This window comes from Amblyomma americanum, chromosome 2 (assembly GCF_052857255.1).
Source record: "Amblyomma americanum isolate KBUSLIRL-KWMA chromosome 2, ASM5285725v1, whole genome shotgun sequence".
NCBI classification, from domain to species: domain Eukaryota; kingdom Metazoa; phylum Arthropoda; class Arachnida; order Ixodida; family Ixodidae; genus Amblyomma; species Amblyomma americanum.
In genome coordinates this window covers 91,224,705-91,248,163 of record NC_135498.1, presented here as the reverse complement: position 1 = coordinate 91,248,163, position 23,459 = coordinate 91,224,705, and the positions used below count along the sequence as shown (strand labels likewise).

At 45.0% G+C, this 23,459-nt stretch overlaps 2 protein-coding genes across 3 annotated transcripts; both read right to left on the bottom strand.

The window, feature by feature from the left end:
- Positions 1 to 9,856: 9,856 nt before the first annotated feature.
- On the bottom strand, positions 9,857 to 15,605 carry LOC144121590 (uncharacterized). Its single transcript, XM_077654878.1, has 6 exons — positions 15,564 to 15,605; positions 11,846 to 11,986; positions 11,238 to 11,336; positions 11,022 to 11,182; positions 10,765 to 10,903; positions 9,857 to 10,712 (listed from the first exon to the last, which is right to left on the bottom strand). The coding sequence occupies exons 3-6, from the start codon at positions 11,332 to 11,334 to the stop codon at positions 10,549 to 10,551; spliced, it is 561 nt and encodes a 186-aa protein (XP_077511004.1). The 5' UTR covers positions 11,335 to 11,336; positions 11,846 to 11,986; positions 15,564 to 15,605; the 3' UTR covers positions 9,857 to 10,548.
- A 6-nt stretch (positions 15,606 to 15,611) lies between these two features.
- LOC144121589 (uncharacterized) lies at positions 15,612 to 18,844 on the bottom strand. 2 transcript variants are annotated; one of them, XM_077654876.1, is made up of 5 exons: positions 18,425 to 18,844; positions 17,423 to 17,500; positions 17,059 to 17,152; positions 16,570 to 16,846; positions 15,612 to 15,719 (listed from the first exon to the last, which is right to left on the bottom strand). In XM_077654876.1, the coding sequence occupies exons 1-5, from the start codon at positions 18,710 to 18,712 to the stop codon at positions 15,689 to 15,691; spliced, it is 768 nt and encodes a 255-aa protein (XP_077511002.1). In that variant the 5' UTR covers positions 18,713 to 18,844; the 3' UTR covers positions 15,612 to 15,688. The 2 variants fall into 2 exon arrangements, with proteins under 2 accessions (XP_077511002.1, XP_077511003.1); XM_077654877.1 differs by lacking the exon at positions 17,423 to 17,500.
- Between the last annotated feature and the right edge of the window lie 4,615 nt (positions 18,845 to 23,459).

Genomic DNA, 23,459 nt, shown 5'->3' with positions numbered 1-23,459 from the left:
CTCTGAAATAAATATTTTACCTGTTTGGTGTACACTGGCTCAGCGTAATTATTATTTTTTTATGAAGAAAAGCAGGATTGAGGCACGATGTCTCTATATGAGGACGCGGCCGCATCTGCATAATAATTGTTCTGGAGCGATGCAACGTTTTTTTTCACCTACAGACACTTCAAACTTCAAAACCTGTAAGTATAGCATTTTTCTCCATAGAACATCATAATTCGTGACTGAAAGGGGTAGAGTCGAAGACATGCAAATAAACCACAGTACTTTAAACACACTTGTGACTAAACTGTGGACCAGGTTATAATAAATAAGTGACACAAAGAACCACTTATTTCAGTGCTGCAGGTACAGGAACGCACAAGGAATCCACTGCACAAACTGAATTGCACAATAATATAGACACTAATACAATATTACATAATAGACACTACAACAATAGTACAATAATAGACACTGCACAAGAAGAGCACATACAGACAAAAGGCGTGACAATTAAGTCATTCACCTACCACAGCAGGCACTGTCTGAGGTTCAGCTCAGTAAAAAACAACATTGCACTTAATTGCCAAAATATTTTAAAATTTCAGATTAAAAACAAAGAACTGTCATTTAAACTCTGAACTAGAAAGCATGCATGACGCAAACAAAAGAAGGCTCATTGCACTACAACAGGCAGAAATTCGCCAAAGAAATCACATGAGGAAACTGCAATAAAATACCTGCAGTGAAAATTTAAAGTAATTAAATGTGTGGTGTACAAGTTATGTAAAATTACTTTTCAAGAAAGATTTTGACTTTTCTGTTTTCTGCCTTCTGTTCTTTTATAATATGAAGTTGATCATTCCTTTGTTTGCATAAATTGTTAAGCATTGTTTGCTGCACAGTTTGCAACAAGTGTAACAAGGATCTCGTAGGCATGCCCATTTTCACATGCATCTATGTCCTGAAGCCTCGGTAGAGAGTTGAGCGTCAGTTGCAGAACGACATTCCTTTGGTTGGGCCCATGGAGAAATTGTGCATAGGCACTTTGTGTCCCAAGCTTTGCAACTACTACCTCCGTGTACATGACTATTGTAATCATAAAGGCAGAGGGAAACTTGAGTCCACCTCGGTCCAGTTGTGCGATTAAGGAATGGGTGTCTTCTTCCATTTCCGTCTCACTTCCGGTAACAACCAAGTGTCCTCGGCAACTTTCACACTTTAAAACTTTCATTGTAGCATGCGCACAATACCTTCCAACATAACCAATAACTGGCATTCGTTCTCTGAGTGCATCAAGGTCCTACATCTCCGACACTGTTTGTCTCTTCGATGTTTCTGAAGTCATCAGTGCTCATCTTTGGCAGGGCATTTTGAAGGCGAATCCTGCTATCTGTCTAACAAAGCTGTCGAACAGATATGTGGTACTGCCCACCAGCCATTTGCCGGTACTGTCCAAAACGACTCTTGAGAGGGTCCGTTTGAACTTTCCCCAGTAGGACGTACTTAAAATGAAGCTTACTTATGCAGTACTTTGCCAATGCCAGTAAGGATTGAGCAGGTAGCCTTAGGGCACTCAATGTGTCCTGGGTACTGACCCCAGTGTCATGACCATAAAATTCCCAGACATCAAGCCAGGTAATGAAACCATTCAGAAAATCTACTTTTGGGTCATCTCTACTGCAAGACATGGGTTCTTCGTAAACAGTACGATGATGGAAGCCTTTATTTGGCGTTTTTACGTTGACAATACTCCACCAGCGAAGAATAATTTTGATGAAATCTGCTGTTGCTGCCGCATGTTGAAAATCAGCTTCACCACTGCGAGCTGCCAGGGCTGTGGCTACGTGCGGATTAAAAACCTGCAGTAGCAGCTTCACATTTTGCCGTTCCATGTTGCTCGGATTAAGTGCCTTGGATGTCAAGCCATACCCAGACTTTATCAGTAGAGATGTCTCCTCTTTATGTAAATCTCTCAAATTCTTAAATGAGGCAGTCATTTTGCATTCAAGACGAACATTATTGTTTGAAAGCTCAAAGCGTGGGTAGAAAAAGCAAGTCACCGCAGTTTTCTGATTCAGCCAATTGTTTCTGATACACTTCAAAAGATGTACAGCATCTACCACACAAAATAATGGCCGATCTGGATCTGCCGGATGTGGATAAACATGAGGAAGCATTGGCTTTGGCAGAAACGTCATTACCTTTTGTTTAGGGAGTTATTGTCACAAACAACGGCTATGACCCTCTACCCAATCTCTTCTAAGCGTATGATCACCTTCTTCAGTATGGCATGAAGTTGGTCGCCCTGTATGGTTTTTACCGGAAGAATGTGTGCTACCTCCTTGAGTGAGCTCAGCAGACTTTGTATCATAAGCACGTGTAGAGATGTGGCTGCCTCGCTGGAATTCACTGCTGCACCACATATGCTGCACCCCTTGTAATCAAAACAAGGATTGATATAAATTTCATCAGGCATCAACGTCACTGTGTTTTCATGTGGCTGCAGATGTGTAAATCTCTGGGAAACATACCGAATAAAAGTTTCATCACAAGAATCAATTTCTGGGCACATTTGTACAGATGAGCACACTTTCCTAATAGTGCTCGGATGGGGCAAGACTAGTGTACTTGTTTTTCTCAAATACTTGTAGGCATGCACCGATATTGTGTGGAGAGTGCATACAAGCACCATTACCTGTGTGCTTTACTGAACACGCTCGGCAGAGAACAGTGTTAGCTGTTCCTTTAAAAATTTCACAGCCCCTTTTTTGTTTTCATTAATGCTTGCTTCCAATTTGTCTAGAAGGGAATTTACTGCAAGCGACAGGTGGCGAGAACTACAACGCTCGCCAGACTCGTCAGACAGCATGCACAGGTTGTTCAAAATTTTCAACAAGGAGCTAACTTTGCAAACCGAGTCTGGTACAACAGCGCTACCAAGATTCATGATCGCGTACCCTTTGCAGCAGGCTGTGACTTTGAGGTTTTCGAACACTGTCAATGACGCCTTCAACCAAGGTTCACGATCATTGGTGATGTTCAAGAACATCGTACACTTTTCTTTATGAATCGCAGTCCACTGCACTGACACTGAGGCTACTTGCAGGCACGCCTTTAGTTCTTCGAGTGACGAAAATTGGTCTCTCTCCTGCTCCGCTTCATATGACGCCAGTGATCCTTTGACCGCTCGGGCGAGTTGGGAAGCTTCTAGTCGGCTCCTCTTAGCATCAGGTGCTTCTCTCTTGCTGTTGTCTTGTGCTGAAAAGTACGAAGGGCAGTTGGGAAATACGGTAGGCACCGATCCACGGCGAAACCGCGGTACTGGCAATCGAACTGTAAGAACATTTCCTGTTCCTTGATCCGTGTACGATGTCGTCATCTCGATGCATGAAGCGTCGAAATGATCGACGCAAACCTGCGCAAACGTACAAACGTTTCGTAAACGTCTCAGAATTCACTTATTAAAATAGCCTAATGCTAGCCCCATTGTCTATAAGCGTGTTTGCAGCAAAGAAATGTGGCCACAATCAATCCATCTGGGCTTCGGAAGTATCACAATACACGTGCTGATTAAGTAAAAGCAACCAGGAGCACATAGCAGTACCATAAACATTACTCACCTTGGTTTACGTAGTGGGCACGAAGTCCTTCCTTGGAATGGCGCGTAACCACTTCTTGAAAGTGTCGTCATCTTTTGGGAAAGAAAACACTTGTTTCGTCCTGCCCGTATCGTAACTGCCGGTACACCCCGGCACACAACACTTGTTCGACATTTTAGTATCCATTGCACATTGCACGCGGAAACAATTTCCGCAAAACAACGACGAGAGACGACAAACGCGACCACGCCGCTGCAACCAACCGGCCCACGCGGCGCAGGGAGCGTGAAAGAAAGAACAGCAGGGACTAAAATCATGTCGCTGGCGATACGGCTTCCGCAAGTGTCAGCCTGCCGGATGTGACGTAAAAGTTTTGGGCGCAGGCCTAGAAGCTGTTCAGGGGGTAATGCCTCAACTCGATTTTCGTGCAGCTTCCCATTCCCATTTCACTCTCCCAATGACGACATTCAGGGCGACCAATCAAAACAGCCTATCTTAGCATGTGGTAGAAGTATAGTGCCTAGAATATCTTACTAGTGTGTCGAGCGGAGCGCTCTCCTAATGGGAGAGCGTGGCAGCCTGAGCGATGCCTTCCAACTTTGGCCGCGAGGGGCGCTGCTCGTCGTAAAGGTGCCGTCGCTGCCGGACATGCCGCAGTCGCTGCAGTTGCATCGGTCGTGCGCGGTGTGGATTATAGCATTTTGGTCGGATCTACGCTTTCTTCTGTTGTTTTCTCCGTGCTGTTCCACGTGAGGGAAAACCACAGCGACTAATGATGGTAAAGTCGAAGCATCGAGGCCGGGAAAAAACATATTTCGTGCCGCTCTGTCGGAGTGGCTACCCGTCGAATCCGGGCAAGGTTTCCATGTTCCGTGTGTCCTCGGACCCAACACGGTTTGCGGAGTGGGAGCGGCTGATCAAAAGACAAGACCGCAAGTTGACTCCAGCGTGTTTTGTCTGCGAGAAACGTTTTGAAGACTGCCACATCGAGAGACGGTGTCGTCAACAAGCTCGCCAGAGATAGACCACATGCATCTCATGCCCGATGTCATGCCAGCAGTATTCGACAACTATCCGAAATACCTTCTGCCTAAGAAGACATCGAAAAGAAAAGTGAGGAACCTGTGTGACCAACCTGCCGCTAAAGGGCAAACGCGCAGTGCCGTTGCAGGCGTCAGCCATGGACCGTCAAGCACGCTCGACGATGTTTCCGACGAGCCGGCAGCAACAGAGGAGTCGAGTGAGAACTCATGCCCGCAGCAGCAGATGGGTTGTATTGCTGTTGAAGATCAGCATCCGTTGGACTCAATTTGTATCCATGCAACCTGGACCAAAATATCTGAAGCTCGTACCTGCTGGCTCTGTAGCCTACGCACATTATGGAGCGGAGAAAAACAACTTTGCCACTTTGTATAAAGAAAGAATGGTATAGCATTTGGAAGCTTGATGCCGGAACGCAGCCTTGTGGTCGTGTATTTTCTCGGCAAAGAACAAAGCAAGCACGCGCTTACAACAAGCTCTGCTTTGATCTGTTTTTACTGTATTCCAGATTTGTAAATAAAAATCAATATGGTACAATCACCGTTTTATTTTGTTCTCTTGCAAAGGGAAGCGCAAGCTCATACACACCTGCATAAGTTGATCAAGCAAGCTGTGATTTGCAAATAAAACACATAAATAGTGAGACCCATTCCAACTGCTTGTGTTGATCGTCGCATGCGATCTTTGAAGACGGAACTCGTGGTGGTAAAGAGCGAGAGTGCCCTGCTTTTCTTTTACCTATATGCGACGCCATTCCGGGTTAGATGTTCTGCTCGCCATTGAGAATTAATGGGGGCCACGACTCGGTCTTTCACCTGGACAGAGCTAGCCGAGCGCTCACTCAGCATGATGGTGTATACGATGTCCTTCACCCACGAACGCGATGCGTGGATCGCAATCGACTGGCCCCTAGTCGAATAAAATCTCTATCGGAAGTTTCCATGTAGCAACAATGAGTCCGGACCATACTCGATCGTTCAATCACAACAACGTAATGCGGCCAACGCATAAACTTTCGTTGCTTATTTCAAGTTGGGTACCTCGCTGAACATTAGGCAGTCGATATGACTTCCGCGGTTCAACCACAAACGAATAAAAATTTAGCAAACTGAACCTGGTGGTACGTGTCAAACGCTTCGGCGAGCGCTGTTTCAGTCCAGGATTTTCTCCTGGTAATGCCAGGCCGGTAAGATTGTCTGCAGCCAGTAGTGTTTTTATGCTAACAGTGCTCTCAAAGCGTTCAGAGACAGGCTTCCAAGTGAAAAGCGCAGCGTACCTACGCAGCCTCGGCAGAGAACGCGGCGTGGTGGCACGGATGGATGGATGGATGGATGGATACGGCTGAACCCTTTACATCGGGCGGTGGCTCAAGCCACCTAGCCATGTATTGTGAAATTTTACTCCTGTCTTGCTTTTAGCCACCAATCAGATAACCTTCGCTTGGTTACTTCTAACCTCTTAAAATCCACTTTCCCTTCACTATCCCTAAACCCCAATGCCTTGGGTAAGTCAGCCCCGCTGCCTTCCACTGTAGGGTGAAGCCCTTTACAGGAGAGTATCAAGTGTTCAGCCGTTTCCTCCTCCTCTCCGCACGCAATGCACAAAGTGTCTATCTCCTGGTACCTGACTCTATACGTCTTAGTCCGCAAAACTCAAGTCCTGGCCTCAAACAACAATGAACTTCCCCTACAATTATCATAGATATTTTCTTTGACAGTTTCCTGTTTAAAGGTCCGGTATGTTTCCAGTGCCGATTTCGTCAGCATCCCTGTTTTCCACAAAGCTCTATCTATTTCTTTAACCTTTTTCTTAACCGATAATTGCTGATTTGCCCCCTTACTGCTGTCCAGATATTTGCTTGTAAAATTTCTAGTTCGCTTTCTCCATTTCGTGTCAACATTCTTTATATACAGGTATCTGAAAACTTTCCTAGCCCACCGCTTTTCCTCCATCTTTCTCAATCGTTCCTCAAATGCTATCTTACTGCTAGCCTCTCTGCTCTCGAAAGACGCCCATCCCATATCACCCTGTGCCCCTGATTTGGTGTATTGCCATGTGCTCCCAAAACTAACCTCCCTACTCCCCGTTACCTAATTTCCAGCCTTGCTTGAACATCTGGCCTCATACACAGGACCACATTACCGAAGGTCAGGCTAGGGACCATCACCCCTTTCCAGATCCCTCTTACCACCTCATACCTATTGTAATTCCACAGTGCCTTATTTTTCATGACAGCTCCTGTATTCAATGCTCGCCGCCCTCTTCATTAAATATCATGACTGCAGATTTTTCCTTACTATACTTGAAGCCTAATCTATCTCCCTCTGTACTGCATGTCTAACAACTTCTGCAGGTCTTCCTTGTTGTTAGCCATTATCACTATATCGTCCGCGTATATTAGTCCCGGTAATGTCTGTTTAATCAATTCCCCTTGCTTGAAAAAAGATAAGTTGAAGCCTAGTCCGCTCCCCTCTAGCTTGGTCTCCAACCCTTGCAGGTACAACATGAACAACAAAGGGGACAGAGGACATCCTTGTCTAAGCCCCCGCTGTATCTCTACGGGCCCTGATACATTTATTTCCCATTTTATGAGCACTCTGTTACCTCTATATATATATATATATCTTTTAAAAGCTTAATTACCCCATTTTCCACATCCAATGCGCCCAGTATGTCCCACAAATGCTCCTGAGTAACGTTGTCATAGGCTCCCCTAATATCCAGAAATGCTAGCCATAAGGGCCTATGTTCCTTTTCCGCAATTTATATACACTGTGTCAATGAAATTATATTGTCCTCCAACCTCTTGTTTCCGGAACCCATTCTGTAGTTCCCCTAACGCCCCCTCGTTCTCCACCCAAGCCTGCAGTCTATCATTTATAATTTGCATCACCACCCTGTAAACCACAGATGTCACTGTTATGGGGCGATAGTTACTTACGTCTGCTTTGTCCCCCTTTCCCTTATATATCATGTTCATTCTACTTAATCGCCATTCATCGGGGACTTTCTTATTTACTATCATTTTGTTCACTACCTGTATTAATGTTTGCTTGGACTTTGGTCCTAACTTCTTTATCAACATAATCGGGATACCATCTGGTCCTGTTGATGTGCCACTAGGAACCTTCTTTGCCCTTTCCCACTCTCCTTGCTCAAGTGAAGCTATTGCTGTAACCAGTCTATCCTCCTTCGATAAATTATGTACCACGTGCTTTGCTGAAAATTTTTCCGTCATCCTTGTTCCTATGTGTTTTGTTGCTTTATCCCCTTCTAGTCGAATACCCTTATCTGTAACAATAAACCTTTGCTCTAGCCTAGTTGTATTACTCATTGCATTTAGATGTTTCCAGAATTTTTGGGCTGCTTTTCTATCCTTTTTTACTTTTGAGATCCATTGGGCACCCTTTCTTCTAATTTTCTCATTAATCAAATAGGATGCGTCCCTTCTACGCTTTATGAAGGTATCCCATTTTCTGTCTACTTCGGGTTTTGGTTCTCCCCTCTTCTTGGAATATCTGTGTTCCCTGGACGCTTCCTTGCGCTTTTCTATTGCCCTCTTGACCTTCTCATCCCACCAACTCTTGGGTTTGCATCTTTTCCCTTTTAGCTTTGCTCGCACCTTAGCTAGCTCTAGCAATCGAGTTAATTTGGTATAAGTCCATTCTGTTTCACTATCCTCAAAAACTACTTTCTCGATTTGTTTGGCTGCTGCTTCCAATTGCTTTCGGATGGATGGATATGGCTGAACCCTTTACATCGGGCGGTGGCTCAAGCCACCTAGCCATGTCTTGTGAGATTTTACTCGTCTTAATTTTAGCCACCAATCAGATAACCTTCGCTTGGTTACTTCTAACCTCTTAAAATCCACTTTCCCTTCACTATACCTAAACCCCAATGCCTTGGGTAAGTCAGCCCCGCTGCCTTCCACTGTAGAGTGAAGCCCTTTACAGGAGAGTATCAAGTGTTCAGCCGTTTCCTCCTCCTCTCCGCACGCAATGCACAAAGTGTCTATCTCCTGGTACCTGACTCTATACGTCTTAGTCCGCAAAACTCCAGTCCTGGCCTCAAACAACAAAGAACTTCACCTACAATTATCATAGATATTTTCTTTGACAATTTCCTGTTTAAAGGTCCGGTATGTTTCCAGTGCCGATTTCGTCAGCATCCCTGTTTTCCACAAAGCTCTCTCTGTTCCTTTAACCTTTTTCTTAACCGATAATTGCTGATTTGCCCCCTTACTGCTGTCCTGATATTTGCTTGTCAATTTTCTAGTTCGCTTTCTCCATTTCGTGTCAACATTCTTTATATACAGGTATCTGAAAACTTTCCTAGCCCACCGCTTTTCCTCCATCTTTCTCAATCGTTCCTCAAATGCTATCTTACTGCTAGCCTCTCTGCTCTCGAAAGACGCCCATCCCATATCACCCTGTACCCCCTGATTTGGTGCATTGCCATGTGCTCCCAAAACTAACCTCCCTACTCCCCGTTGCCTAATTTCCAGCCTTGCTTGAACATCTGGCCTCATACACAGGACCGCATTCCCGAAGGTCAGGCTAGGGACCATCACCCCTTTCCAGATCCCTCTTACCACCTCATACCTATTGTAATTCCACAGTGCCGTATTTTTCATGACAGCTGCATTCCTACTAGCTTTATTCATTACATATTTTTCATGCTCTGTCAGATACTCAACACTGTTATTTATCCACACCCCAAGATACTTGTACTCATTCACTACTTTTAGCACGAACTCCTGTATTCTATGCTCGCCGCCCACTTCATTAAATATCATGACTGCAGATTTTTCCTTACTATACTTGAAGCCTAATCTATCTCCCTCTGTACTGCATATGTCTAACAACTTCTGCAGGTCTTCCATCTTGTCAGCCATTATCACTATATCGTCCGCGTATATTAGTCCCGGTAATGTCTGTTTAATCAATTCCTCTCGCTTGAAAAAAGATAGGTTGAAGCCTAGTCCGCTCCCCTCTAGCTTGGCCTTAGCGCCTGGCAGCGCCACCACGCGGTGGCCGTAGGAAGGCATCACTGCACCGGCCACGCGAGCGCGCGCCCTCGGCACACTAGCACGTATATTCTAGGCACTATACCCCTGCGATCGTTGCTTTTGTGGTCACGTTTTTCTGGTGTGCCTTGTTCGGCGGTCTCCATCAAAATGAGTGACGATCCACGTGACGACGCGAGAAAACACGGCCGACATGGCGGCATATTTACCTTGTCTACCGTGACGCTCGTATATCTGGAACGAGAGTATGGCGTCGTGAGACTGCCACAAAACAAATGATCTTATATTTTAAAACACCAGTAATCTTATGAAGTGAATTTATAAAATGAAAATTGAACGGTTCTTTTCCCAATTTATTTATGGTGTTAATTCACTGGGAGAGAGTACTCCCTTGAAGCATCAAAGGACGAACTCGAGCTGCCTTGTTTCGAAGCTCCTTTGAGCTAGGTGTCCTTTGGCGCGTCCGTGTGGCAGCGCGCGTTCGTCCTTAGAGTAATGGAGCATTTGTTCAAAGTACCTTTACAGTGTTCGTGTGACAGGGGTATTAGCCATGGCGTTGGCAGAAACCAAACTGGACAGGATTCTTGGCCGGTGTTTGTGAGCGTGAGTGCTTTTGCAATAAAATGCTGCAATTCCTCAGTAGGCGAAGAGCGCAGCATTTGGTGCAGCCAAACCAGCCTTTTACGTGCAGGGCTTACATTTGGGTCAGAGGGATAGCCAACCCTGCCCAGGAACAGCAGCAGTGCTGAAGTTGCGAGGGCCAATGTTGTAAGCGTGGATTTAAAACAGTGCTGCCATGACAACATAAATCACTTCTCAAAAGCTACTTGAGCACGCCCTGCTTGTTGAGGGAGCAGGATCCAGTCCAGAAATAGCTGCGCCCATTGCGAAGCGTTACTGGCGTGCAGGAATGAGCTCCTGCTTTGTGTGCCGTGGCGTGCAAAGTTCACTCATTGAACGGCTCTGGCTGCTGCTCCTGCTGCTCTCATTCCGTGCCTGTCTGAAAGAAGGCCAGGAGATGCAACGGTCGACCTCTTGCACGAGTGCTGGAACATACCCTGAAAAAGAAAACAGTGTTACGTAATGTTTATCTAAATTTGATTTACACACCATAGGTTGTTGCAGTCTTGACTGGGCACACAACTTCTCCTTTTCTGGCCCTCAGTTGCTTCCTTTTCCATTTTTGCTTGCCATCCTTGGTGACTGCTTGAGCACGGCCAGTGTTTTCAATGTGATGGAGGATGGCTAGCTGAGTCATAATCGTATAACAAAATATGTAAGGGGAAACGTACAAAAGCACAGTTAGGCTTATTCTTCAATATAAATATGCAAAGCAGCCACTTGTGAAGGATGTACCTTGCACGCACAATGTCAGTTGAAAATGACACAGACTTTGGGGCAAACTTGATCAACACGCCGTGGAAAGACTCGGGGTTGTATGTCTGTATAGATGCCGAAAGTTTCTCAATGTCTTTCAGAAGCAGCCTTTCGGATGCAAGGGCAACAAGTCGAGCATAAGCTGGTGTGCCTGAAAATTTTCAGTTTTGAGTGGATGCAACTGCAGGCACAAAACATGACTGTACCTGGTGAGAGCCATTTTCCATTCGGTGTGCTGTCATGTAGGGACCTTGGGTATGGGTCACCATGCACAGACTGTACGTTGGCAACATGGTTCAGCATGCCTAGAAAAAACAGATTCACAAACACAGTGATGCAATTCAGTGCTAGCAACATTTTTACTTCATAATGAGACCAATGCACTAGGTCAGATGGCAGTTGTCATCAAAAATATATTAGAGAAAACAGCTAGCTTTCACAAGTCACCTTGGAATAAGGTCACAAGTGGCATAGGTGTGAAGGGAGGTATCTCCTGCAACACATGCTACCCAATTTCGACAAACCTGATTTGAGCAGACTTCTACAAATAAAAATCAGATATAGGCTGGGGGACAAGTCAAGCTTAATCATAGAAGACAATCTGACTATAGCAGAACACTCCCTTTTCAACTTCAGGATCATTTTTTCAGTTTGCACATCTAATTAGCATGCCAAACCAGCATGGCTCATGAGGGTTTTACTGCTAATCTCTTTAATCAGCAAGTGCAGAAATATTACTGACTGTGGTTCACAAATGAAAACTTCCAGGCTCTTAAAATTGCCTAATCGTAATGGAATGACATCGCAAGCTTACTTTTCCATATGGCCACCAGCAGTTTTCCATCACCTGCGCTCACAGCCACGCACCAATATAGGTGGTTGACCACTGGTTGGACCCAGTGACAGTCACCGCAGCCTGTCTTCTTGCTCGCTGCAACCAGCCTTTTCTTTATCGCTGCAATTGAGATGCTGGTTACGGCTCAGTTTATTATTTTTTTCACACACAAATATGTGCTTCACAAATGTATCGCTTACTGACAAAGCATGCACAACATGAAATACGCAGTAGGAAGGGACAAGGACTGAAAGAAAGCACACAGACAAAGCATTCTTTCTGTCCTTGTCTGTGCTACATATTTCAAGTTGCAACTGCACCAACACAAAAGTATCTACTGTTGAAAAAGCATGCGTTAACCTATAGTATGACTGCCTGGAGAGCAGCAAATAGGTGACAAGTGCAAATACATTTATTGGAGTGAAAATGTGCCATCCCAGTGCAGTTTATGCCTATATAAATTTCAATATGATGATACATTTTGAACATAGTATTGAACTGTTTTTTACCCATCACACGGTCATTTTGTAGGCTCTCAAACCTACTGTCTAAACACTCAAAGGCCAACTGAGTGTTGTGACATGGGCAGCTCCGATGGCCATCGCTTGAATAACCTATCAACTCAACCGAACGGTAAGGAACTCTACTGAGATCTTGAGGGCCTTCAAGCAGTGGTTGTGCGCACTCTCGACACAGGGCTCACAGCACAACGCTTGGCAATAAAATTAAAGCACTATCATAGTGAAGTTCAAAATATAAAACTTCAGTGGCAGAATAAAAAGAGATGTCAGATGACAAAGTGCAGCAGCATAGTATCATTGTTGGCAGCGGTAAGAAAACAACGAACACCAGTTTCCTCAAAGGCGCATGAATGCTACTACAACTTATCCGAGACAATAGACTTCATTTCAAGAGCGATGTAACTGTACCAAATAAGCGTTTTATTTTCAACCTTCCAGGTTAAATTTGTTGGTTCATTGGCAGCAATGGTGGTGGCACAAAACGGCGGTGTGTGATGATGCAATCTCTCGAACTTGAGTTAGCTCTGTAACAGCACAAAAACTCCTTCAGGTTTAATAGCTATTGAGAATCTCGAAGGTTCTCCACTCAATAGCCTTTAAAGGGGCCCCGAAACACATAATCAGTGCACTGTTTTGCCTCTTGGTTGCATAGAATGAGTTATATTGATGCTAATAGCATCAGTCGTACAGCGCATACTCCGGTTTTTAATATTTTAATTAGCTCGCAAAAACAAATTCATGGCGCTGACAGTGTCACCATAGTGTGGCGGTTTTTAGCAGTGGATATGACATCACTTAGTGGGAGCTTTATGATTGGACAAACAGTGAATATACTTCAAATTGGGTTAATATCTAGAGATACGTTTCATGAAGTTTTTGTGTCTTATATTACATCCACAAAACCAACTTGTTTCCCTTAGATAAAAGCGTAGTAAAGCAAGTAAAACAAAAATACACCACCAGAGGCTCTGGCTACTTTTGCATCGGACTTTGCGTTTCTCTGTAAACATCCTACGACATAGCACACACTTATAGCTACTCTCTATGTATCTGAGAACGGCTTTGCGGAATCGATCTGATCGAGCCATTGCACAACGTTCGTTTCGGTCCCAAGGAAGGATGCAAAGAAAAAAGCCGTTCGTTTCACATTTAGCAGTGGATATCGCCAGCTTGTGGAGGATCACCGGGTGACGGCACCAGATGGTGCCACGTTCCTGTCAACAGCGCGCGCTCCTTGCTTGCCGTGACCAACCAGCGCGCTAGGAGCGAGGGGCAATGGTAGGCGGTAAGCAGTAGCGGTACACACTATGCTAAATGTGTCTGATATCTTGCGCAGGCTGTCACACCGTCGCAGTATCTCGCGCTCGAGTTCGGATCCAGTTCGGATCGCGTTCGGATCCTAAAGCCAGGGAACGTCACTTATCAGTGTTCTTTTCAGCGCCATTGGCGTGACGAAGCATCGCTGGGCGTTCACATGGTTGTAACCGTGCAAACCGCGCTGCCAGCCTTGGCAAGAACGAGTTACAGAGAACAGGCAACCATGGAGTACAAACCTCCACCATGTGCTCAGATAGGCTGTTTTGATTGGTTGCACTAAGTGTCGTCATTGGGAGAGTGAAATGGGAATGGGAAGCTGCGCTAAAATCGAGTTGAGGGCAGCATTTTGTTTGCTTGTTTAAGTGCGAAGCAATACTACTTTAGGTCGCACTTCAGCCCGTTCCATGGCGAGGCGGTGGTAGGCGCCATTGACCTTTAGCGTGACCTCGCTGCGTGACGTCACACCACGTGACCTAGAGTGACGCCACACCAGCTGTGTAAAAACGGGGCCCCATCTCACGCCGTCGCGAGGCGAGGCGGTAGCCACCAACGGCGGCCTAACTCCCGCTCCTCTCACCAGGGGCGCTACGGTCGGTGTGACGTCACACCAGCTGTGTAAAAACGGGGCCCCATCTCACACCGTCGCGAGGCGAGGCGGTAGCCACCAACGGCGGCCTAACTCCCGCTCCTCTCACCAGGGGCGCTACGGTAAGAGTGACGTCACACCAGCTGTATAAAACAGTTCCGCTCCTCTCACCAAGGCAGCCATACAGCCAGATGTTACGATGGTGACAACGAACAAGGCAGCTCGGCAGAATGCAAAGAGGAAGCATCAGCGAGCTACGGAGACGGAAGAAGAACGAGAAGAATGACTTTCTAAGCAGCGTACCCAGTATGCAGCTCGGCGACAACGTGCAACCTCCTCTGTGGAAACAGCTGAAGCAAAGGAAGAAATTATGAGTTTGCCCGACAGTGAGTCTCCTTCTACTAGCTCAGAATGCTGGAACGCGACTAAACGGCAGAGGCGTGTCCAAGAAACCCCGGAACAGCGGCAGCAGCGGCTCGAGAAGGAACGTGCGTTTCGAGAGAAGGAAAACGAAAAGCGAAGAAAACAGCGTGCAGAAGAAACACCCCAGCAGAGACAAGAGCGTTCGAAGAAAAGACAGGAGAAATCTCTCACCAAGGCTGGCCCTGCTTCGCAATCACCAGGCTTAACCAAGCTAAGCCACGGCCATTTTTTTTTAATTTCTTCATTGAATATCCCCTGTTCCTATGCATCGATTCTTGTCATTCTTTTTGATTCAGCATCTGTGTGACATAAAGAATCCATCTGAAGTGTAACCGACATCCGTTCAAGCAGTGTTTCGCAGCCCCTTTAAAAGTGCCTGCATGACAGAGGTATTGGCTGCTGTAACAAGTGATTGTGGCCACACCTAAATGCAATACAAGATAAGCAGAGAGACAGCTGGCATGCTTGTGGTCCCTGTTCATGTTGCCAGAAAAAGGTGCACATTTTGACATATTTAGATATTAACGATTTTTCATGGGAAGGTTTGCAATTTTCATAGGCACAAAATGCTGTCAATGCATTACATTGATCACTTACTCTTAGCAACATGCCACGTATCAAACTTTTGGTCAACACATGGTTCATGCACTTGGGTCAGTTAGTGATGCAACAGCCACACCCTGGAATCTCAGCTCTTTCATGCCTTTCACAAGCCTGTATTTCTCCATTGCTTGTTAATACTTCCCTACTCCGAAAATGTGATGCAATGCATCCCAGAATTATACAACCAGTACAAAACTGGCAGCTGGCTGGCACATTCAAAGAGGCCAGACAGAAACATGACACCCACCTCTCCCAGCTGCACTTGGACAAATGAATGACTTTGCTGGAAGCTGTGGGTCAAGTATTTGGCCGAGAAACCCGGCGAGTCACATTGCCCATCACCAGCCAAGTGAAGCGGACCATCTAGTGCCTTCAGCACATTTTGCTGTTCATCTTCCCACATCTGGTAAATGAAAGCGTGTAGCATGAGCTTGAGAGCAATGCACAAAGAAATGCTTCACATGCGGCCTCTTGGATACCATGTCGAACTATGGAATGCATTGTTGTCACTTTCAACCTTTTCACAATCTACTGCTTCCAGAACAGGAAAAGCTTGTTTACTAAATGAAGTCAAATTAATTCTGATTTGATTTGATTATGCTACATCAATGCAACATGTTCTGCACTGAATGCTGCTGACAGGAAAAATATAGGTCAAGAAAAATGTGCATGCACCATACATTATGCACAGAAGTATCAGGCATTAAAGAGCAACTTTCAGATGCAGTAGCACTTGTTAGATGTGTGTCTGATAGCTGGCTGCGAGATGAATGCTTGATACATATAATACAAGCGGCTTGACGGCACACAGATGCCCGCTTTTTGAAGTAGCCACAGCACCTTTTCTGGGCTGGCTCCAGAAAAACAGATGCCAGCAGACAGCAGTGCATTTCCAGCTGCCTTTTTGTTAAACATAGGCTGGCTCAACCATGTCAATCTATGCTGCTCTATACATACTGCTGTGACTTGCAGTGCAGAGCCAGTGACTTTTGTGGATACTTTGCAAGGTGCCTGGCACTGTCTGCACACTTTAAACAATTCCACCAAGTTTTCCTCAAATATGATGAATTTTCTCTGAGAGTGTGCTGATGCACTGAGTCTCAGAACCTCTGTAAAAATATAAATAATTTCTGGTGTAATAAATCCCCAGGAACAGTCACAATTACTATTACAAAAAAAACTGAATACTCTTCAGAGATAATCACTGCAGGAATGAAGGGTTCAGGCTAAAGTGAAATTAAAAAAACACTCACAAAATGGACTTGTCACGTGACGGCTCATAGGTGTCATCACAAGGGAACTTCACAGGGGATGGCTCAACTGCTGAGAGTGACAATGCATGTTGATGATTCAATGATGTTGAGCACCTTATGATGGAACCTTCTGCAACAAACTCCAATGATGTGTTCAAGGAATCTTCAGATGTGCCATCTGCTTGGCATTTTGTGGTGCTTGCTTCAGGGAGCAACACAGACTCTGTCTGCATACATTCATCTTCCATGGCTTTGATCTGGAAGCTGGCCTGTACACCTGAGAGAAAAGAGGCATTTGCAATAACACTAGGCATGATGGCACTTAATTCAGTAATGCAAATCCAAGCAACTTGTCAAGGCCCTGATAAACAACGACCAAATAAGCTGCGCACACACACTGCATGGCTCTAGTGCTAAATATCCGACTTCTCAACCAGAATTAATCTCCTATAAATGGCACTGAAGTCATTCTTGCAAACAGAAAGTTACCTATAGACTTCTTTTTATCCATAGCAGTGATATGTGTCTGTGTGGAAGCAGTGACCAGCCTGCAGTAGCCGTGGTCTATTCTGGGACTTGATAGCTGCAAAGAAATGTTTGGGTGAAAATGAAACACTCGTGCATCAACATACAATCTGGTCACTCAGCAAATGTTTTCACATACTTTCTCTACAATGTTCAAAGTAGGGCCTGATAAGCCAATTTGAACAGGTGAAGGAACACCAATTTCCACATTTGCGCCAATTCCAGGGAAAAATGAAGTCTGGTCTGTAGGCATCTAGGTAAGAAGTAAATTTTATAGCACAATTGCTTTTTCATACCAGACTATACACATAAAAGTTTAAAACCTCACGTTTAAGCTTGAAGCAGATGGTATCCATGGTGCAGAAACATCAGTAGGTTCAGCTTCTTCAGGTTTGGTTAAGTGCCCCTGAAATATGCAGTGATGAACTCCTTCAACTCATACTACCTGTATATCATCATTTCACCAGCAGCTTTCATAACCTGTTATCAACAAAGCACAGCTTCAGATCAGTGGCAGCCTCTGCCAACATGCAGAGGTCACACCCTGCCACACTACCTGTTGCAACCACTGTGAACATATGAAGAAAGACTCCTACGAGAAATGAATCACTTTTTTATCGCTCTATATCGGTTTAGTGGACTACTGACAGGTTTATGACAGTGTTCATACTTTGCAGCCACAACAAGAAATCAAAAGGTTCACATTCCAGACAATGCTTCGCGCACTGATGAAATTTATTTCGTCTTTTTTTGTTTTATTTTCGGCCGTTTCGGGTGCGCGGTTAAGTCGTAGGAATGAAAAAGGGAGAGCTTGAAAGTGCGTTTCATTTGCTTTGTCTTGTCAACAGACGGGGCGGCGAGAAAAATGGGAACGCGCGCCGCAGTGATGTACCGTTTACCTGTTCTAATTCCCTTCGTTTTTCTTTTTTTTTTTTTGCTAACAGATAATGTGGCAGGGCGCGGAGCAGGCTGCTCTCCCGCTGAAGAAAACTTCGTCCGACTCTCACCGACCTCCCGCTTTCTTTTCACTCGCTCTCATTCATTCATTCAGCCCCGCTCGAGCCGTCAACGTGCGCACATAAGCCCAACAGGCTGATCCCCGTCGGCCGACAGGCGAGAGCACAGCGAGCGGCTGCTGGGCCATTACTCGTGACCACGGTGTAAGAATTCTTGCACCGTGCTCGTGACGCTGGCTCCTTGAGAAAGAACAGCGGTAAAAGCATCATAACCTCATTGATGTATTAACTTAGGCACTTGAACCATAACGTGGGCACCGCAACGAACTTTCATTGTTCGGCCAATGCGTAGGTAATCAAGTAACGGTACTTACTTCTACCGATGTTCTTCCTTGGGCGCCTGCCACCGTCGGCACGGCGTCGCATCGTAGCCGTCGCTTCTTGTAGCCAGCGGATGCACGAGCTTGTGGTGACCCTTCGAAGGCGTCTCGGGTGAAATGCGCCGAGCACACCGGCCGATTCGATTGCTCCGGAACCCCCAGAGCTTGCGTCCACATTCTTTTCCGCTCATTCCGAGCAGGGAATTGGTGGAAGGACACTCCAGGAGCGCCTGCGATGCTCGAGCAGCCTGGGACTGCGCAGCGTTTCTTGCTCTTGCTCATAGCAGCGCGAAACACAAAGCAGTTTCACCAACTGAAGAGAAGCGATCTTGACAAGAAAGCACAAGCAGCACAAGGCTACGAAGAACCACGAGGCACACACAGGTGACGCAGCAGCCCAGAAGGACTGGAGTTACCGCGTTGCGTGCAGAGAGGAGGTGGAAACGGCAAGGTAGATGTACACTGGTAGCGAAGGCTCCATAGACGCCCATTGGTCCAAAAATGGCGGCTCGTGGGCACTCCAGCGCCCCCTGGATTTTAAGAGACAAACTACGCAAACGTGACGTACAATGACGTCACGCATACGTATGCTTTTGGCGCGAATTATAAAGCGGTCTTTCTGTAGAATCCGCGTTTTCGAGCCCGTACCTCTCGAAGGTTGCTGCCTTTCAGCGCGCCCCAACCTTTCCCAGTCAAATGTGCTCGAGTTCCTGCTAGTTATGGCCTTGTTAATGTGCAATTGGGAACACAATGAAAGTGACTGGTAAAGGAGGGGCAGCATAGAAAGGCAGCAACACTTCCAGACACTGGCGAAGCATGCATGATTCGTAGTGCAAATACTGGTTTGAGAGCTTTTGAGTACAGCAAGGTATGATGCAAGGTATGATGCACAAAGCACTGGCTCAAGTGCACAGTTCGCAAAAGAGTGTACGGCAAGTATGGTTTTCATAGTTTCATATTCATTGTTTATTGCAGCAACCAAACAAATACAGTCACAAAGCACACCCTTGGCACACAAACAAAAAATACATGTCACAGGCAGCACAAGCAGTATTGTTTAAGTTGGCTAATCATCTCAATAGTCACAGTGCAGAAGGAAAAAGCCCTGAAGTGCCACGAACGTTGTCAGTTAGGAAATTGAAAAGTATAGAAAACAATGCTACGACAGCTTCAATTGAAGCAAACATAACATGACATAAGTAGGCGCATCAACACAGACCATAGAGCACACTAGGATTATTCTTCACATTTAATTTCTTCAGCTGAAAGAATACAGCAGGTGCGTTTACATCTGCAAGGCAATGTTAAAGCCAGCTTTAGCACCCTCAAACGTGCTCAACGTAGGAGCAAATACCATACATTGAGCCGGCGTACCATCTCCAGAGTACTTCTAGTCGTTAGCCGGATCAATTTGAAGTAATTTTACGTCAACAAAAGTACACATGAAGTACAGCGTACAGTGAAGTGCAAGGACATTCGCGGGGCAGTAAAGCATGTAATCAGTGTACTGTACGCTACAATATAGCCAGATAAAAGTCCAGCGCTGTTCTGTTCGTTGCGCTGACAAAGATCCTACTAAAAACTCTGAGATGCAACTAGCCTGCTAAAAGGTGGCCTGGTAGCCAGTGGTGCCGAGTGGTAGTTATGATGACAATGGTTGATTTCATTATACCTGCCAGCACGGAACTGCAGGGGGGGCGAGCAGGTGGAAAAATTAATCCCAGCGCCACGGAAACTAGGTTAATCCATTGCCTAGAAAGTCTCCTTTCAGAGGCATTCGCTTTATCGGTATGGCGTTTTATCTGACAATATTGCACAAGTACATAGGTGACACTTGAACAGGCTGTACATGGCATAAAAGTACCCTAAAAGAGTGACATAGTGGAATGAACGATGAAAGATGCTACATTGTTAAACCATTGCCCCTGTGAGCAACCACGTCACATCCTAGCAAATCAAAATACACAAGTAAAAAATAAAAAAATAAAACCAGGCTGTGAACCAGAAAAAAACCCTTTGCAACCGTTAAACCAGACTCAGCTGATTTGTTGCACAGGCTGCATAATAGCCTGCAACTTCACAAAATATTCAGCCAACAGCTCGGGAATTGCATCCTTTTCATTTGCTTAGCCTCAGTGCTTGCTTCGTGGCTTTCCGCCTTTGCGGCTCAGCAGTCTATGGACGATGCAAAACACTTTTTATTGTCGCTGCACCCAGCAATGTCAAGGGTGCCACAGCAAATGCAAAGCCATCTGAGGATGGAATTGCTACACATAGTCTCAGACTATGCTAGAGGTGTATATCCTGCAAACCTGCTTGTTGCAGGTTCACAAATTGTGGATTAAGATTAGAGAGCTTTAGAATAGGAGGACTCAACCGGTTGGAGGGATAAGGAAATAGCAGTGAGCCAGTGCACATGTGGAGAACAATTGCGGCCCTCGGTTGTTCTGCACATGCACACTGGCGCTCAGCTGTTCCCCTATCCACTTAACCATTTGTGGCCTCCTATTCTAAAACTCCCTATTTGCTTGAACGAAATGTGTACTGTGATAACTGTGTGTTTATGTATTATTTGCCATTTATTGTTTCTTCTCCTTTTATATGTATGTATGGCATGTGTTTTTGGTACAGTTGTTGCTGTCTGTTTTTGTGGTTCATTGTTGCAGTGTTTTTTTAATCATGTTTTTTCGTGCCCATGGCAATTCACTTGTACTTTTTTTTTCTTTCTCTTTCATTGCAATACCCTCCCTCCCACTGTAATGCCATTTAAGATGCTGTGATAAATAAATTATTTATAAAATGAGCTAGTGTGCCATTATATCAAGCAAACATGCCATTATATGAAGCAGTAAGATGTTTCTTTGTAACACACATGCTTGCCCGGTATGTCTGCTTATCTGCCTACCCACCCACAAGCTGTACGTCAGGGCAATCTTAACAGAAGTGTTTTCATGGTGAAACATTAATAAATAGTGAAGAAATATAATGCACAGTAAAATGAATTATATACGGAGAACTTTTATGCAGTCAAAAATGAGGATTATTTCACTATGATATCATATGATATGATTTATTTTCCGTCAAAGCGGTAGGGGCTCGAACAAAAGTGAAAAATAGTTCACTTGATGAGGTTCAAGCCCCTCTTTACAAGGCATACAACGGTTGCACAACGTATTTACATATGTAGTGATTTATTTTTCGGACACTCGTTACACAAAAAATAGATGTGCAAAACCACTGCACGAACTGAAGCTAAAGTAACAAAGTAAGAGTATTGCATTTTCATGTCAGAAGATAGCATAAGCACAATACATATATCATCATCATCATCAGTCTTACTACACCCACTGCAGGGCAAAGGATCATGTCTAACTCATTGATCATATACAGAGTAGAAAAAAAAAAGATACATCATCATTATACAATTCTTAATGAAGGTACCATCTCTATTATGATGAAAACAGAGGACAAAGAAGGGTACAAAACATAGGAATTGTTTCAAGTGAATTATGCACTAATTGCGCAGGCCAGCAGATGTTCGCTGCCACGGCACAGCACCACAAGGGCTTGAAAAATAACAAGAAAACAAATCCCTGGTTTCTGCAGCTGTCCGGCTGTAGTTGTGTCCACATGGTGGCTGAAGATCAAGCATACTTGATCCGCCATCTGAACACAATTGAACATTGGCTGCATCTTGAGGTTCGTCATCAGAAGTTGCAGACATGTACACGACATCGTCTCGAAGAAAGTTGTGAAGAACACAACATGCCATCACAACATTGTCGACATTGCTTGGTAGAAGGTTGATGCTGCGTCGAAAGACGCCAAACCGCGACACCATAACACCAAAGGTATTTTCCACGCACCTCCTGAAAATGAAATGGTAAATGATAACTTCACACCTGAGTATAAAAAGGACACCGCAGAGTCGCCACAATCACCTTGCTCTGCTGAGTCTGTAGTTGAAGATTCTTTTTTCTTCACTCTGGCTCCTGCCAGAATAAGGCCGGAGAAAATCCGGCCGAAGCTGAAACGCTTCATCTCCCACAAATACATGGGGTGCTGCTGTCTGTGTGCCTGGCAGGTGTTCTGGTCCAGGCAACCCAAGACCACCTCCTTCAAGACATTTGCCAAATCGAGACATGCTGAGAGTGCCCCCATCGCTTTGCCGACCGTAAGCACCCACATCAATCATTACATACTTTAAGTTACTATCGGCAACCGCCAGCAACACAATGGAGTAGGTTCCCTGTAATGAGAATGTATTGCAAACACAGTCAAGTCTTAATATGACGCACTGCTACCAAGAACGACATACTTTGTAGTTGTAGTAGAGGCTGCCTGAGTGTGGAGGGGCCTGGATTTGAATGTGTTTGCCGTCTACTGCTCCGACACAATTTGGGAAGTTGCACTTCTCCTTGAAACCCCTGGCAACTTCCTCCCATTTTTCAGTTGTTGCCACCTGAAATGGAAGCTCTTTAAATTAGATACTTTTCAAAATTCAAGCACCAAACTGCTTGTTGGGACTATAGTGGAGATAAGCGGTGAAATCTGCATTCCTGCATGCAGAACTCGATCTTCAAATGCACAAAAATCTAGTTTGGCTTACTTGTGCTTAAAAATGTAGATACAATATATACCTTGAGATACAAAGGCTGCAATGTTGTCCACAGCAGTCTGCATGTCGAATGCACTGTAGCGGATACTGTAGATATCCCCACACGGAATTCCAAGGCCACATCCTGCATGTACATACCTGAAACCAGGTATCTGAAAAAAAAAGACAATTACGAGGCTTTCACTGAAATTTATTTCCTAGATGTTAATGTTTTTAATCATTGTGCAAATTAGGGCCTAAAAGGAATCTACATCTGGGAAGAGCATAAAATTAAAAGAACACTGGAAAAGAGCAGCAAACAAAAAGAATGACATATTAAAGCAAAATAATTTCAACGTACTGATATGTTTGTGTACGTACCTGAGCGTTATTGCCAGCCGTGCTCGCGATGGCAGTGGCTCACGCACAACA